At 42.5% G+C, this 16,484-nt stretch overlaps 1 protein-coding gene, 3 non-coding genes and 1 pseudogene across 7 annotated transcripts in view; all 5 read right to left on the bottom strand.

The window, feature by feature from the left end:
- Window positions 1–923: 923 nt before the first annotated feature.
- LOC123744320 (small nucleolar RNA U3) lies at window positions 924–1,139 on the bottom strand. Its single transcript, XR_006770898.1, has one exon. It is a non-coding gene; the product is annotated as a small nucleolar RNA U3 (small nucleolar RNA).
- Window positions 1,140–5,874: 4,735 nt separating this feature from the next.
- Window positions 5,875–6,073, bottom strand: LOC123744318 (uncharacterized; annotated as a pseudogene).
- A 449-nt stretch (window positions 6,074–6,522) lies between these two features.
- On the bottom strand, window positions 6,523–6,738 carry LOC123744315 (small nucleolar RNA U3). Its single transcript, XR_006770894.2, has one exon. It is a non-coding gene; the product is annotated as a small nucleolar RNA U3 (small nucleolar RNA).
- A 524-nt stretch (window positions 6,739–7,262) lies between these two features.
- On the bottom strand, window positions 7,263–7,478 carry LOC123744314 (small nucleolar RNA U3). The gene has a single exon (XR_006770893.1). It is a non-coding gene; the product is annotated as a small nucleolar RNA U3 (small nucleolar RNA).
- A 1,354-nt stretch (window positions 7,479–8,832) lies between these two features.
- Window positions 8,833–16,484, bottom strand: part of LOC106610377 (calcium uptake protein 3, mitochondrial) — a 70,726-nt gene continuing 63,074 nt past the window's right edge. For 3 of the 4 annotated variants that reach the window (XM_082978498.1, XM_082978500.1, XM_082978501.1), the window contains 4 exons: window positions 12,175–12,283; window positions 11,767–11,924; window positions 10,854–10,918; window positions 8,833–10,282 (listed from right to left, as the gene is read on the bottom strand). In XM_082978498.1, the coding sequence (XP_082834624.1) occupies window positions 10,276–10,282; window positions 10,854–10,918; window positions 11,767–11,924; window positions 12,175–12,283 (339 nt within the window). In that variant the 3' untranslated portion in view covers window positions 8,833–10,275. Of the gene's footprint in view, window positions 10,283–10,849; window positions 10,919–11,766; window positions 11,925–12,174; window positions 12,284–16,484 lie in introns of those variants that run through there. The other variant, XM_082978499.1, reaches the window with a different exon arrangement.

Genomic DNA, 16,484 nt, shown 5'->3' with positions numbered 1-16,484 from the left:
TCAAAGAATAACCTCAGCAGCAGGGAGGGACAGCCCCAGCAGTCAGCTGGCTCAGGCACCAGGGCAACAGGAAGAAGAGGGAGCAGATGGAGCAGAAGCACCAGCAGTAGTGCCACAAACGTCTGCTGTTTGGATGCTGTTTGAGAGAGAGCAACTGGGGATGCAGCACGAAGGAATCCCTCAGCAGATGCCATAATGGAGGTCCGATCCTATTTGGAGGAGCCCCTCCTCCAAAGATCTGCAGATCCTCTGAGCTGGTGGAAGAAGAAGGCCTCTGTCTACCCACGGCTTACTAAAGTCCTGACAGGGAGACTCTGCATAGTGGCCACATCAGTTCCCTCTGAGATGGTCTTCTCGAAAACGGGACAAATAATTACTGAGAGAAGAAACCACATCAGCCCCTCGAAAGTGAGGCAGCTTGCATTTCTGAATTCAAATCTCTCATAAATGCAAATATGGTTAGCATTGCTGTGTGCTGCTGGTTATAACATGGCAATAAAGAAGAGAGAGAAAAGAGGGACCAGTTTAATGTTTTTAGTGGGATGCTGCAGTTTTTCACATTGTTATTTATTTTTCTTTGATATGGTGCAATATTCTATTATTATGTTGTTCAGATTGTATTCGTTTTGAATTGTTAGATTTATATGACCTTTGTTTATATACATTAAAAAGTTATACATTAAATGTAAATGTTTAATAGCATTCTTTTTCATAACAAACCAATGCATTTTTAAATAAATTGTGGTTAAGGTAGAGTAGGATTTCATTGAATAATTTAATTAGAATTGTTTTAACACCAATCAAAGTCAAACTATCGCAAACCTCTCGACTTGAAAAAATACAAACTGTTTGGGAGCCAAAAGAGCCGTCTCTTTTTGGTGTGCTGAGCCGAACAAGCCGGCTCACTGAAAAGAGTCAGAATGCCCATCACGATCATATTCCCTCCCTCAATACTCCACATGGCAGCAAAGACCGGTGATCAATGACAGAGAGCAGATGAACTGAATCAGTACTCAAAGCCCGCTTCGCACTCAGAAGGGAATATCGCATCTCATCATCGTGGGTAGCGAGACCAAATACTTTAGAAACACATTTCTCAAGTCAAGAAATATAGAAATGATCCCTGAAACTATAGTCTTAATTGAATGCGACAATAGACAATGGGCCTGATCGGACAGCTCAGAGCTTCTGCTCTTTTCTGTCCATAAAAACAAATTCATTGGTGGAAGAGGCAGGGCAGGCCAGGAGCAAGGAAGGAGGGTCTGGTCAAGCAAGGCATCCCCCGAGTCTAAATGCACTAAGGTTTTATCAGAACAGGCATAGATTAGTTACTCTATTTTTTCCTTTCCCGACATAAGTTTATTGTGTTTAAAACCAACTTTATTAAAATTACAGCTCACAGCCATGCGCCGGGAGAGGGGGGGCTAAGGAATGCATCCGCCTACAGTTGAAGTCGGAGGTTTACGTACACTTAGGTTGGAGTCATTAAAACTTGTTTTTCAACCACTCCACAAATTTCTTGTTAACAAACTATAGTTTTGGCAAGTCGGTTAGGACATCTACTTTGCGCATGACACAAGTCATTTTTCCAACAATTGTTTACAGATGATTTCACTTATAATTCACTGTATCACAAATCCAGTGGGTCAGACGTTTACACACACTAAGTTGACTGTGCCTAAAAACAGCTTGGAAAATTCCCGAAAATGATGTAATGGCTTTAGAAGCTTCTGATAGGCTAATTGACATCATTTGAGTCAATTGGAGGTGTACCTGTGGATGTATTTCAAGACCTACCTTCAAACTCAGTGCCTCTTTGCTTGACATCATGGGAAAATCAAAAGAAATCAGCCAAGACCTCAGAAAAAAAATTGTAGACCTCCACAAGTCTGGTTCATCCTTGGGAGCAATTTCCAAATGCTTTAAGGTACCACATTCATCTGTACAAACAATTGTACGCAAGTATAAACACCATGGGACCACGCAGCTGTCATAGCGCTCAGGAAGGAGATGCGTTCTGTCTCCTAGAGATTAACTTACTTTGGTGCGAAAAGTGCATATCAATCCCAGAACAGCAAAGGACCTTGTGAAGATGCTGGAGGAAACAGGTACAAAAGCATCTATATTCACAGTAAAACGAGTCCTATATTGACATAACCTGAAAGGCCACTCAACAAGGAAGAAGCCACTGCTCCAAAACCGCCATAAAAAAAACAGACTACGGTTTGCAACTGCACATGGGGACAAAGATCATACTTTTTGGAGAAATGTCCTTTGGTCTGATGAAACAAAAATAGAACTGTTTGGCCATGATGACCATCGTTATGTTCAGAGGAAAAAGGGAGATGCTTGCAAGCCGAAGAACACCATCCCAACCGTGAAGCATGGGGGTGGCAGCGTCATGTTGTGGGGGTGCTTTGCTGCAGGAGGGACTGGTGCACCTCACAAAATAGATGGCATCATGAGGGGGGGAAATTATGTGGATATATTGAAGCAACATCTCAAGACAGTCAGGAAGTTAAAGCTTGGTTGCAAATGGGTCTTCCATTTGAACAATGACCCCAAGCATACTTCCAATGTTGTGGTGAAATGGCTTAAGGACAATAAAGTCAAGGTATTGGAGTGGCCATCACAAAGCTGACCTCAATCCCATAGAAAAATTGTGGGCAGAACTGCAAAAGCGTGTGCGAGCAAGGAGGCCTACAAACCTGACTCAGTTACACCAGCTCTGTCAGGAGGAATGGTCCAAAATTCACCCAACTTACTGAAGGAAGCTTGTGGAAGGCTACCCGAAACATTTGACCCAAGTTAAACAATTTAAAGGCAATGCTACCAAATACGAATTGAGTGCATGTAAACTTCTGACCCACTGGGAATGTGATGAAAGACATAAAAGCTGAAATAAATCATTATCTCTACTATTATTCTGACATTTCACATTCTTAAAATAAAGTGGTGATCCTAACTGACCTAAGACAGGGACTTTTTACTAGGATTAAATGTCAGGAATTGTGAAAAACTGAGTTTAAATGTATTTGGCTAAGGTGTATGTAAACATCCGACTTCAACTATATATACACACACTTGTATATACACACACATTTTTTGTACTTTTGTATTTTGTAAATTTTTTCTTTATTTTTATTTTTTTATGCTTATTGAAAATAAACTATATGTAATTAAAGTCAGTGTCACGGGTGTCGTAGGGTGTAGACCAAAGCGCAGCGGGAAAATGTATACTCATCTTCTTTTTATTTTGGTGAAGAAGGAAAAACACAAACAACGTATACAAAAACGAACGAACTGGACAGTCTCGTCAGGCACTCAGCAAAACAAGAAACAATCTCCCACAATTCCCAAAACAAACACACTCCTAAATATAGGACCTTCAATCAGAGGCAACAATAGACAGCTGCCTCCAATTGAAGGCCCCAATCCCCATACCTAAACATACAAATACAAACGCCTAGACAGAACATAGAAATAAACTAACATAGAACGATAACCCAAAAACCCCAGAATACATAAATCAAATACCCCTCTACATACACAACCACCCCGAACCATATAAACCAAATACCCCCTCTACATGAACACATACACAAACACACCCTGAACCACATAAAACAAATACCCTCTGCCACGTCCTGACCAAACTATAAGAACAAATAACCCCTTTACTGGTCAGGACGTGACAGTCAGTCATGCATGATTGTTTATTTTTTGGTCAGTTTCAACATTATGGACATGGGTATGTCTGAGGTCCATTTGGCCTGGCCCACAGCTTCCTGCGATGATGGATTCTGAATAGCTCTGTTGATGAACTTCTGGCCAATGATTGACTGTCTATTATTAATTGGTGTGAGTCCAGATATGCTGTGGACGTGGTGATTGCTGATGTATCTTGGTAGTCTGTAAGCCATTTTTATTGTCATGTTTTGGATTATCTGAAGCCGATTCATCTGCTGTGGTGAAGCTGTTATCCAGGCTGGTAGGGCGTATTCAAAGCTGTAGCTGATGTAGACTTTCAACACTGTCTGAGGTGAGGCTCCGTATTTTCTTCCGCACAGCATTTTTAAGTGGTTTAGTCTTTTTCGACCCTCTCTCTCTATGTTCGCTATATGGGTTGTCCACTGCATGTTCTTCTGGAAGGTGACTCCAAGGAATTTTGCTTCTTTTTCTACTTTTATTACTTCACCGTAAAGTTTGAGATCTGTGGGTTTTTTGTTTTCTTTGCTGGTGCTTCTTGTAAGAGGACACTTTGAGTCTTCTGTGGGTTCAGTTTTACTCGCCACATGTTAGACCATGTCTCGATCATTTCAATAAACTTCTGGAGTTTGTTTCCAGCAAGTTGAGGACATTTGGAGCTGGACCTGTAGCAGAGGTCATTGGCAAACTGTGAGACTTGGCCTATGGTGGGTGGAGGGTAATAAATGTCTTATATGTATAGTAGAAAAAGTAGTGGGCTTAGGACTGCCCCCTGTGGGACACCTGCTTCAGGGGTAAATGGTGGGGATATTGCTGTGGAGAACTTCACTTTAATTATACGGTTGTGGAGAAAGCTAGTGATAATGTTTCTGAAGGAGAGTGGTAGATTGAGATTGGAGTCTACAATCCGGCAGCACAACCCATTGTGCCACATCTTATCAAGTGTTTTTCTTGAAATTCCAAAGGATGTCCTCTGACAGTCTTAGAACGTTAATCGGTAGTTGATCTTGTTTTTCTAAAGCCAGCTTGGTGGATTCCAAGGAGGCCCATTTCGGCAGGTAGCCTAGTGGTTAGAGCGTTGGTCTAGTAACCGAAAGGTTGCGAGATCGAATCCCTGTGCTGACAAGGTAAAAATATGTTGTTCTGCCCCTAAACAAGGCATTTAACTCAATGTTCCTAGGCTGTCTTTGAAAATAAGAATTTGTTCTTAACTGACTTGCCTAGTTAAATAAAGGTTAAATAGTAACAATTTGATCAGTCTTTGGGTGAGTACTCTCTCAAACATCTTCCTGACATGACTGAGGAGGCTGATTGGTCTATAACTTATGATGTTGTATGGGTGTTTAACAGGTTTCTGGATCATTATGACAACTACAGATTTCCAAAGTAGGGGAAAATAGCCATCTATAAGACATTTGGTGAAGAGGATAGAAAGAAGGTGCAGGTATTCATCAAGTGCTTTGGTTTTGTTAGTATCAAAGGGGAATAAATTGAGTTATTTGAATGGTGGGCGAGCGTATGTCGGAGCTGTCATTCTCACTAACGGTTTCCCACGATATAAAGAGTTTAAATTAAGTTTTTCGTGCTACTTTTCATCAATAGGTCACATATGGAATCAGTTACTGTCGTGTGTTTCATTGCATCACACAACAAACACTTGTTATGCCCAATAAAGCTTCACAAAATACATGTTCAAATTGCCCCACAACAGAACTTTGTAAATGAGGGAGGTGCCAGAGGATAATCGCATCTCATCATAGTGAGTAGCGAGACCAAACACTTTAGAAACACATTTCTCAAGTCAAGAACGATAGAACTGATCCCATTGGTTGAAAACGTCTGTGGCCCACAATAGAGAAAATACACTACAGACCCTGGTTCGATCCCGGGCTGTATCACAACCGGCCGTGTTCGAGAGTCCCGTAGGGCGGCGCACAATTGGCCCAGCGTCGTCCGGGTTAGGGAAGGGTGTGGCCGGGTAGGCCGTGATCGTAAATAAGAATTTGATCTTAACTGGCTTGCCTGGTTAAAAAATGCATTACCACGTTTGACATTTAGCAGCATTGAAGCCAGTTGAACTATTTTCATGAAAAAATTACTGACATCCAGATGTGTTGTAACAGTGTAAACCTAATGAATCATTCAATATTAACAATAATTAGTCTAACCACTCTTATCATATCCCCTCCCTCAATGAAACAAAGAACGGTCATCAATGGCAGATGAACTGAATCATTACTCAAAGCCCGCTTCGAACTCAGAAGGGAATATCGCGTCTCATCATCGTGGGTAGCGAGAACAAACAGTTTAGAAACACATTTCTCAAGTCAAGAACTATAGAAATGATCCCTGAAAGTATAGTCTTAATGAAGTTGAGGGCTGTCATTCTCACTAACGGTTTCCCACCGTATAAAGAGACACTATAGGACCACGTGGCGGAAATTATGCTTATTGGGCTACAAACAGTTGTTATACCCATGAAAGCTTCATGTTCAAATTGCCCCACAATAGAACTTGGCAAATGAGGGAGGTGCCAGAGGGTAATAGTGCAGTTTTTAGGGGACTGCTATTGGCTGAAAACGTCAATGGCCCACAATAAAGAAAATACAATTTAGATATAAAGTGTAATTGAACAATTGGAATTTGAACTGGATTGGCATGATGGAGATTGCTTTGCAATAAATGTCCTATGCAATATCACGTCTGACATTTAACAGCATTAAAGCCAGCTGAACTGTTTTCATGAATGAATTACTGACATCCAGATGTGTTGTACCGAATGATTCGTTTGATATTCAACAATTTTTAGAGCTAACCACTCTGATCATATTCCCTCCCTCAATGCTCCACAAGGAAACAAAGAACGGTCATCAATGGCAGAAAGCGGATGAACTGAATCATTACTCAAAGCCCGCTTCGCGCTCAGAAGGGAATATCGCATCTCATCATCGTGGGTAGCGAGACAAAACACTTTAGAAACACATTTCTCAAGTCAAGAACTATAGAAATGATCCCTGAAAGTATAGTCTTGATTAAATTTAGGGCGAGCGAGGGTAGCCTATGTTGGAGGTGTCATTCTGACTAACGGTTTCCCACCGTGTAAAGAGCACACTATAGGACCACGTGGCCGAAATCATGTTTATCGGGCTACTTTTCATCAATAGGTCACATATGGAATCCGTTATTGTCGTGTTTTATGCCCAAGAAAGCTTCTCAAAATACATTTTCAAGTTGCTCCACAATAGAACTTTGCAAATGAGGGAGGTGCCAGAAGGTACTGATTGCAGTTTTTAGGGGACTGGCATTGGCTGAAAAAGTCAATGGTCCACAATAGAAAAAATACCAAAAAATCTTATGTAGAAATGAAATGTAACTGAAAAAGTAGAGTTCTGACTGGATTAAAATGACATATCACCTATACAACGTCATAGCAAGGCTGAGAACAGGAACATGAAACAGTATTGAAACCAACGGTGTTATGGTGATAATCTATTTAATAACCTGGAGTACAGTACATTTACCATAGAAGTTAATATTAACAATATTTAGAGCTAACCACTCTGATCATATTCCCTCCCTCAATGCTCCACAAGGAAACAAAGAACGGTCATCAATGGCAGAGAGCGGATGAACTGAATCATTACTCAAAGCCCGCTTCGCGCTCAGAAGGGAATATCGCATCTCATCATCGTGGGTAGCGAGACCAAACACTTTAGAAACACATTTCTCAAGTCAAGAACTATAGAAATGATCCCTGAAAGTATAGTCTTAACGTATCTATGGGCGAGCAAGGGTAGTCTATGTCGGGACAAGCATTTCCACTAGCGGTTTAATCTAAATTTGCATTGTCTGCGAGATTTACAGAGATAAATATACACCTATTCATGGACACACAATATTTGTGATAAAATTTACGCCAAGTACTATAATTATATATAAAAATGGATTAATATTCTGTGAATGTCAGTACCCACAATACCTTGCTGGTAACAAGCACTATTTACTGTGGCGGCAGAGCTGAGTTTGAGGTCAACTTTATATAATGATGTTCTTGTCCTTTGTAAATTTAAAACATGACCCTATTGAAAAATGTGTTTACATATGTGTTTTTTTCGCTTTATTATAGTGAAATCTGCACGAGAAGTTTCGAAAACATTATATTTACATGGTGGAATCGATTGATGAGCGTACTGGTGCGTTGGGGAGAAGTGTCCTGACGAAATCATAAGAACGCATTTGTCGTTCCACTTTTCAAATGAATGGCGCGCTACGCCACAAATTGATCTGCCTGCGAAATAACATTAATATAAAGATGTGATAAAATAAGTAAAAACGCATTCATTAAAGCATTATTAAACGTAGCTACTACACAAGCTGGTGTCACGGCCGTAAATATAGAAATACGTTTTAGTGTGTCAACCTGGCAAAACTTTACTGAGTAACGTTATCTGACACAGTGAGAGGCTAGGAATTTGCGTTAACTAGTGTAGCACAGCTAGCTAACAGCTACATCTAATGTTTCGCTGAATTTACCTGCAGCCACAGGAGACTGCTAAGGACGCTCATAATAATGTCTAGAACGACGAATTGAATGACAGCAAACCCATGGGAACCGTGTTTGAGTCCACTGATTCCGCTCAAGCCATTACCACAAGCCCGTCCTCCCCAATGAAGGTGCCAGCAGCTCATAGCTAGCCTTCACTGTTCTCAGTTGATGAAAGGAAAATAAACAAACTGCAGTCTTTAAAAAAATACAATTTGATGATTGAAAATGTAGCAACCCAGCGCTGCCATATAAAGTTATATCGTTCATGTCGCAGGTGCGTGTCAGCTGATAATAAAACTGATAGTGAAAAAATGTAAAGCCCAAGTGCGCATGTCCATTCTATGTAGTTGGCTGAAAAAACAAATACAGTATGCAATTATGCTAAACAGCCTTTGTTTCCTTCAAAAGTCTTTATTCGTGCATTCATCACGCTTTTCATTTGCATTCTGTCAAGTTCTTTTCACACCAACCATACACTTCACCGCTTGGTTAAGGGAATGGTCGAGAAATGTTTTTATATGTTCTATAGCTTCTAATATAATGCAAATACGCAGAGTAACTATAAATCAGTTAAGTCAAACCATTTAAGTTCTTTAATATTCAAACTAAATACAGAGATACATCTTGAATCGTTGAACAGAATTAAATCGATATGCTTACTGGTCAAAACTTAAAATCAAAACGTCTGCTCATAATATTGCTGTTAAGTAGATTTATATTGCAAACAGATTAATAATTCAATAAATAAATACAAGCATTACCAATTGAGGTGAAATGTTGGTATCATGAATCATGGAAACCTAGGTTGCACAGTACACTGGGAGGAGGGCAGGTCAGCAATTTGCTTTCCCGAAAAGGTAAAACACAATTTGTTGCTGGAATGGAATTAGTTTTGACAGGGAAGACATGTAGAAAACAAGGCACACATAGAAAAAAGTTATACTTCTTCCCCGCCTAATCATTACTAACGTAACACACACACACACACACACACACACACACACACACACACACACACACACACACACACACACACACACACACACACCAGACAGAAGACACGGAGCCTTAAAGGAATATCATGATCTTGCTCTCTCTTTCTCGCTCTCATTTGGAAGGTCATCAATTGCAAGCATTTCAAAAACATACTACTATTGCTTCATTGTAGAATTCATTGCATTTGTAGGCTATGTATTGATCTTTACTTTCTAGCCAGATGGCCAAACTTGCTGCTGAATATATGCAAGTAGGCCTGTGTAAACAGAAAAAAAGCATTCATAGAAAAATACATGATTAAGACATTAAGATTTTCAGATTCTCTTCCTTCTCCCATACCTTTCTCTCACTAGTAAAGGCATTTGATACAGATACTACACTTGACCATGCAGGCTCTTCCTGTAATGTAAGTCACAGTCTTTATTTGACAATTATGATATATTATTATATTACAAACCTTAATGTGATACGAGCACTTTTTAACATAAATTGTTCTATATTATGAGTAATCAGAGATTAGTTACAACTTTCTGTAAAATGTAATTTTTTTTGTGCTTATTCAAATGTTTGGTGAGTACTGCTTAAATACTAGGTGCAGTAATGTAGGCTATACATCACTGGCCTACTTGCAATGGGAGGAAAATGGATTGCGGAATTGATCCACGATTGGATAAACTGGACAACTGAAACCAATGAGATGTCTGTTGCAAAACGGCAGCTTTTCTGCATGCTAGTGGAGGGGATGGTGGCTTAGAACGTAGACTTAGAACCACAATGTTCCCCTGTAGATTGTTCATTGAATCCTTCACCTCCAGTCCCCCTCCAGCTCTTTTCCTCATCTTCATCCTCACCTTCATCATCCTATTCTCCTCATCTTCCTCCACTTCTTCGTCCTCCTCTTCCTCTTCTCATCATCCTCTTCCTCCTTCTTTAAACCTTAGCCTGGAACCTCCTCCAGAGTTGGCGGATCTGTTTCCTGGCCTCGGCACGCAGGCAGATGGGGAAGGAGGCGTGTTGTTTCCTGTTCACCTGGTAAACAATGACAATGGTACCATTAAACAGGGAATATAGACTAATACACAGGCCTGTGCTTATTTCTTGTAGCCTAGTCCCAGATCTGTTTTATTCTGTCTTTCCAACTCCTATGGTCATTGTTTGGAGTTAGTTGGCAAGGCAGCACCAACAGATCTGGGGCCAGACTATATTTCTTGTAACCATTCTGGAAGAGATTGTTGGGTATTTTAAGTTATTATCATCGGATACTTGCATAGATGCACCATAGTCCTGATATGCTTCTGTTGGTGATCTGAAAGGACTTGATTGATCTTAAAGTGATATTGTGTCAATCTATCCAGATCTTTTAAGTATAAAGGGAATAGGTCAGAGGTTATAGGTCATCGATACAGACAGAGCTGCGGTTCGCAGGTCCATTGAGAATAGGTCAGAGGTTATAGGTCATCGAGACAGACAGAGCTGCGGTTCGCAGGTCCATTGAGAATAGGTCAGAGGTTATAAATCAAATCAAAATCAGATTTGATTAGGTCAGAGGTTATAGGTCATAGATGAGATAAGAGATGATGAGTGGATTGTGGGTAATACTTATCTGCCAGCTAGCTCCTTCTTCATACAGGACTTAAAGGAAGTGAATCGCTCTGCGGTTTTGTAGCCCTGGGGTTTGCGAGCAGCAGAGTGGGAGAAAAAGATAGGGTGGGAAAAGAGAGAGAGAGAGGAGATAGAAGGAGGGGGTATTGGGATGCTGTTAGTCAAAAGGGAAGCCAGGACGATGAGGCCAAGAGAAATAGAACAGTAATATTTCAGACTCAAGACCCATGCATAGGGCATCAAAGTAGGACTCGTTCAAGGGCGATTGATTGGCATAGTATTAGAATTAATTCATACCTATTTCCTGATTATGCGACTGTCATGTGTAGGGCCTAGGAGTTCTCTCTGACCACATGCCTTTTCTAACTAGGAAAAACTCTGGGCCCTAGTCATGGTGACTATTGTAACTGTTGTAACTTCATATTCCACTAGGCGGCAGTAAAATACTTTGGAAGTGCAGGGAAGGTAGTCATTTACAACAACACAGACCTCCATATAACTGTGTAACTCGATTTGCTCTAGATAAAGATCTTAAAACTGCCACCACTTTTATGGCTGTCGACTAAAGTTAACAGTCAAAAGCTAGAATGAAATTACATTGTCCAAGTGTAACATAAAATAAAATGAGAGCATGTCAAATTTCTAGTGATGGAAAACCAAACTAGATTATTCTGGCTTTTCCCCGCAATTTCACTTTCTCCCTATCTCTCACTCTTCATACCTCTACCCCCCCTCTCTTCATCCTTCTCTCTCTCTCTCTCTCTCTCTCTCTCTCTCTCTCTCTCTCTCTCTCTCTCTCTCTCGCTCTCGCTCTCTCTCTCTCTCTCTCTCTCGCTCTCTCTCTCTCTCTCAAATTCTCCCTTCCTCTTTCCCTCTCTCTCTACTTCAGTCCTTCCCCCTCTCTCTGTCCCTACCCTCCCTCCGCGGTGCAGCCGGTCCTTCATAATGCCGATGAACTCCTTGTGGCTCAGCTGGTCGTCGTGGTCCACGTCAAAGATCTTGAAGATGGTGTGGACCAGGTGACGTGTCAGCTTCAGGCCCGTGGCCACGTACACAGCCCGCCCAAACTCATCTGAGAGAGAGAGAGAGAGAGAGAGGGGGGTGGGGGATAGATAGAGGGGAGAGAGACGGAGAAGGGGTGGGAAAGTGAGAGAGGAAGATAGAGACAAGATACAGATGGGAGAGAGAGACAGAAAGAGAGGGGGATACAAAAAAGAGAACAAGACGGAGGAGAAAAGTAACCTACAGCCATTATTCACAAGAGACTATGGAGCGAAAGGGAAATATCTCCACAGATATGAAATCCTAAAATGGAGGCTTACCTTGGCCAATGGAGCGACTGGCAAAGTTGTACATCTGCATGGCGATGGCAAAGTCCTCCAGGTTGTTGAGGAACTGGAAGAAGGAGCGGAACTCGTCGAAGGTGATGCCCTGTGAAGGAAAAAGACAGGGGAACCCATATAAGTGTGACACACGGAGCGATCATTAACGGACACGGAGTGACAGACAGCTCTTCCGGGTCTCGGAATAGGGGGGATGCTTCAAGCTCAAACCCATTCAACTGGTGATGATGGTATGATCATGTGACCTTTGACCCATGCAACGTTGGCCCCCTTGACTGTAGGGACTAGGCCTGAGAATGACACAACCATGCTACACATTTAATACGTTTGTGTATCAGCTATGAATGTGGTTCCTGAGTGGTTCCTTCTGCAGACGTTGTGAGATCTGATCACCTGTGCAGCACGACTACAAAAATAGAGGTTCACAGGTTTCACAAGTTTAATGCAAGGCTTTCTGGGATTTCGTCCTTGAAAATCAAACTTCATAAGAAACATAGACACACACTGGTTTGCAGTGTGGAACATGTAGACATATATTAGTTATGGGCCTCCCGAGTGGCGCAGTGGTCTAAGGCTGTGCCACTAGAGATCCTGGTTCGAGTCCAGGCTCTGTCACAGCCGGCCGCGACCGGGAGAGTCGGCACACAATTGGCCCAGCGTCGTCGGGTTAGGGGAGGGTTTGGCCGGCAGGGATGTTCTTGTCCCATCGCGCACTAGCGACTCCTGTGGCGGGCCGGGTGCAGTGCACACTGACACGTACGCCAGGTGTACGGTGTTTCCTCCGACACATTAGTGCAGCTGGCTTCCGGGTTAAGCGGTCGTTGTGTCAAGAAGCAGTGCGGCTGTGTTGTGTTTCGGAGGACGCACGGCTCTCGACCTTTGCCTCTCCCGAGTCCGTATGGGAGTTGCAGCGATGCGACAAGACTGTAACTACCAATTTGGATACCAGGAAATTGGGGAGAAAAAAGGTTCGAAAAAGAATACTTATATTAGTTAGTGGTGGTCGTTCCATTGAGCTAGCAGAGCTTATTGGCTTTGATGGCTGGAGCCCAAGGTTCCACAGGAGGTGAAGGCATGTTCCAGTGCCCACCAATAGTCTGTCTGTAGGTATCACTCATTTCAGCCCGAGCTGCATCACACTAAAACAAAGAATAAAAGAAAGGTATGAGACTCAGGAGGCTGGTCGCACCTTAATTGGGGAGGACAGACTCATGGTAATGACTGGAGCAGAATCAGCGGAATGGTATCAAATACATCAAACACATGGTTTCCAGGTGTTTGATGCCATTTCCACTTGCTCCGTTCCGGCCATTATTTAGAGCCGTTCTCTCCTCAGCAGCCTCCACTGGGATGAGAGACTGTAAACGTGGCCTAGTGATGACAACACAGAGAGGCATTCTGAAGTGGTGACTAACACCAGTCTATTTCACATACAACATTGTGCTATGGAAACATCCTGGTGGGGGTTCTCTACAAGCCCAAACTGTGGAACTTCCTTCTTCCTGTTCACCAAGTTTCCTCATTTTAAACACCCTTGGCTGAGGTTAAACCTCCCCAAGTAATTTCCTTCACAAAACCAGTTAGCTAACACAGGTAGCCTGTTGCTAAGGTTCAACCTCCCCAAGTAATCTCCTTCACAAAACCAGTTAGCTAACACAGATAGCCTGCTGCTAAGGTTCAACCTCCCCAAGTAATCTCCTTTACAAAACCAGTTAGCTAACACAGGTAGCCTGCTGCTAAGGTTCAACCTCCCCAAGTAATCTCCTTTACAAAACCAGTTAGCTAACACAGATAGCCTGCTGCTAAGGTTCAATCTCCCCAAGTAATCTCCTTTACAAAACCAGTTAGCTAACACAGATAGCCTGCTGCTAAGGTTCAACCTCCACAAGTAATCTCCTTCACAAAACCAGTTAGCTAACACAGATAGCCTGCTGCTGAGGCTAACAAACACAGACCAGTAGCGAACAATGCTCTCTAAATCAGCACCGTGTGTGTGGACAGACAGGGAAGTGTTTAACCGTCTGACTAACTAGGACCTGTTGGAACATAAAGTGGGAGATATGTAACGATGGGGAAAATGCCTTAGACAAACAGAGTGTGTGTGCCAGTGTGTATCTATCTGCGCGGTGAACAAAGCCATTCCGGGCGAGTGGCCCTACCTGCCTGGTTCTCCTTTGATGCCCTGTGAACCCGATAGCTTCCATACAAACAGACAGGAGCCAGCCACCCCAGTGATACCTACAGACAGGCTGGGCCATAGAGTAATCTAGAAAATACTATTGGTGGTCACTGGAGCATGCCTTCACCTCCTGTGGAACCTTGGGCTCCAGCCTTCAAAGCCAAAAGCTCTGCGAGCTCAATGGAACGACCACCACTAACTAATGGATGTCTACATGTCCGACAGCGCAAAGCAACGAGCGTCTACGTTTCTTACTGAGACTTCTGATTAATGGATGAGTACGGCAGAATGCCTGGCTGAGAGTGGGCTTGTTGAACTGAGTGGGTTACCTAACTAGGCGTATTTAGGAAAACACCTGAATTGGAAGTAGACCTACAAGATACAAAGTACACTAATTGCTTCAGTTAAAACTGTACGGCCCACCAACAGTATGAGGAACTCATCTTGAGTGGGCTAACTGACTGAGCTAACTTGTAAATCTTTTGACATTGTGTAAAAGCTATGTATCAGCGTCTACCCCTAAGCCATAAGACTGCTGAGCAATTAATCAAATACACACTCGGAATATTTGCATTGACCCCCCTTTGTTTCTACACTGCTGCTACTCGCTATTATCTATGCATAGTCACTTTAACGCTACCTACATGTACAAATTACCTCAACTAACCTGTACCCCCGCACATTGACTCTACCGGTACCCCCTGTATATAGCCTCGATCTTGTTATTTTATTGTGTTCCTTTATATTACTTTAGTTTATTTAGTATTTAGTAAAAATGTTCTTAACTCTTTTTTCTCAAACCGGTATGGTTGGTAAGTAAGCATTTCACGGTAAGGTCTACACCTGGTTAAATACCCTTTGATTTGATTTGATCAGGCATGGGTGAAGAACCAGGGGTCCATTCAAAATGACTCGAGACAACAGTGAGGCAGAGCAGACAGGAAGTGGTAAGAAGATGATTCGTTTCACTATTAGGGAATAGGGACAAACCTGTTGCCTCTTCCAGAGCGTGGAAAGATAAAACACAAGAAGAATGTTGCATGAACACGAGGACAAAACACTGCAGAACTTCATTTTCCATCTTCATGCAGCCTATGTTTGGTTAAATAACTTGGGAAGTTTTCGAAGCAAAGTGCAGTGTAGACAGAAAATCTGGCTTGGCTGTGGAGTGTGTTGATGCGTATCCAAACCGATATATTCACAACGTGCTGTTCATGCAGATCAAGACTCTACTGTACATTATACACATTGATCTGCCATTAAGGGACGGAAAGTGTTGCATAATATAATAACAATCGATCAGAAAAAAAAAACGTAGAAGCAGAAAATGCCGGTATCCACACTTTACTTAAAAACGTCACTTTACACTGGATCCAACTCCAACTCTACATGAACACAACAAAGTGTTAGCTAGCGAGAGACAGATAACTCAAAGCCTTTGTATATGACACAGAGCACAACACACTGGCTTGTCCATCAATCAACAGTTATCACACATAGGTGTAGGACAATGGGGTCAGTGCCATTGAGAGCCAGTCAGTCAGTCAGTCAGTGAGTCAGAGCTGGCCCGTCAGATTACACTGGTCCTTACAACTGGCTGTCAGGTGTTAACCCGTCAGATTACACTGGTCCTTACAACTGGCTGTCAGGTGTTGGCCCGTCAGATTACACTGGTCCTTACAACTGGCTGTCAGGTGTTGGCCCGTCAGATTACACTGGTCCTTACAACTGGCTGTCAGGTGTTAACCTGTCAGATTACACTGGTCCTTACAACTGGCTGTCAGGTGTTGGCCCGTCAGATTACACTGGTCCTTACAACTGGCTGTCAGGTGTTGGCCCGTCAGATTACACTGGTCCTTACAACTGGCTGTCAGGTGTTAACCCGTCAGATTACACTGGTCCTTACAACTGGCTGTCAGGTGTTGGCCCGTCAGATTACACTGGTCCTTACAACTGGCTGTCAGGTGTTAACCCGTCAGATTACACTGGTCCTTACAACTGGCTGTCAGGTGTTGGCCCATCAGATTACACTGGTCCTTACAACTGGCTGTCAGGTGTTAACCCGTCAGATTACACTGGTCCTTACAACTGGCTGTCAGGTGTTGGCCCA

Source organism: Salmo salar, chromosome 08, assembly GCF_965601325.2.
Source record: "Salmo salar chromosome 08, fSalSal1, whole genome shotgun sequence".
Taxonomy (NCBI): domain Eukaryota; kingdom Metazoa; phylum Chordata; class Actinopteri; order Salmoniformes; family Salmonidae; genus Salmo; species Salmo salar.
The sequence above is the reverse complement of the archived record's forward strand: the minus strand, read 5'-3'. Positions and strand labels throughout refer to the sequence as shown.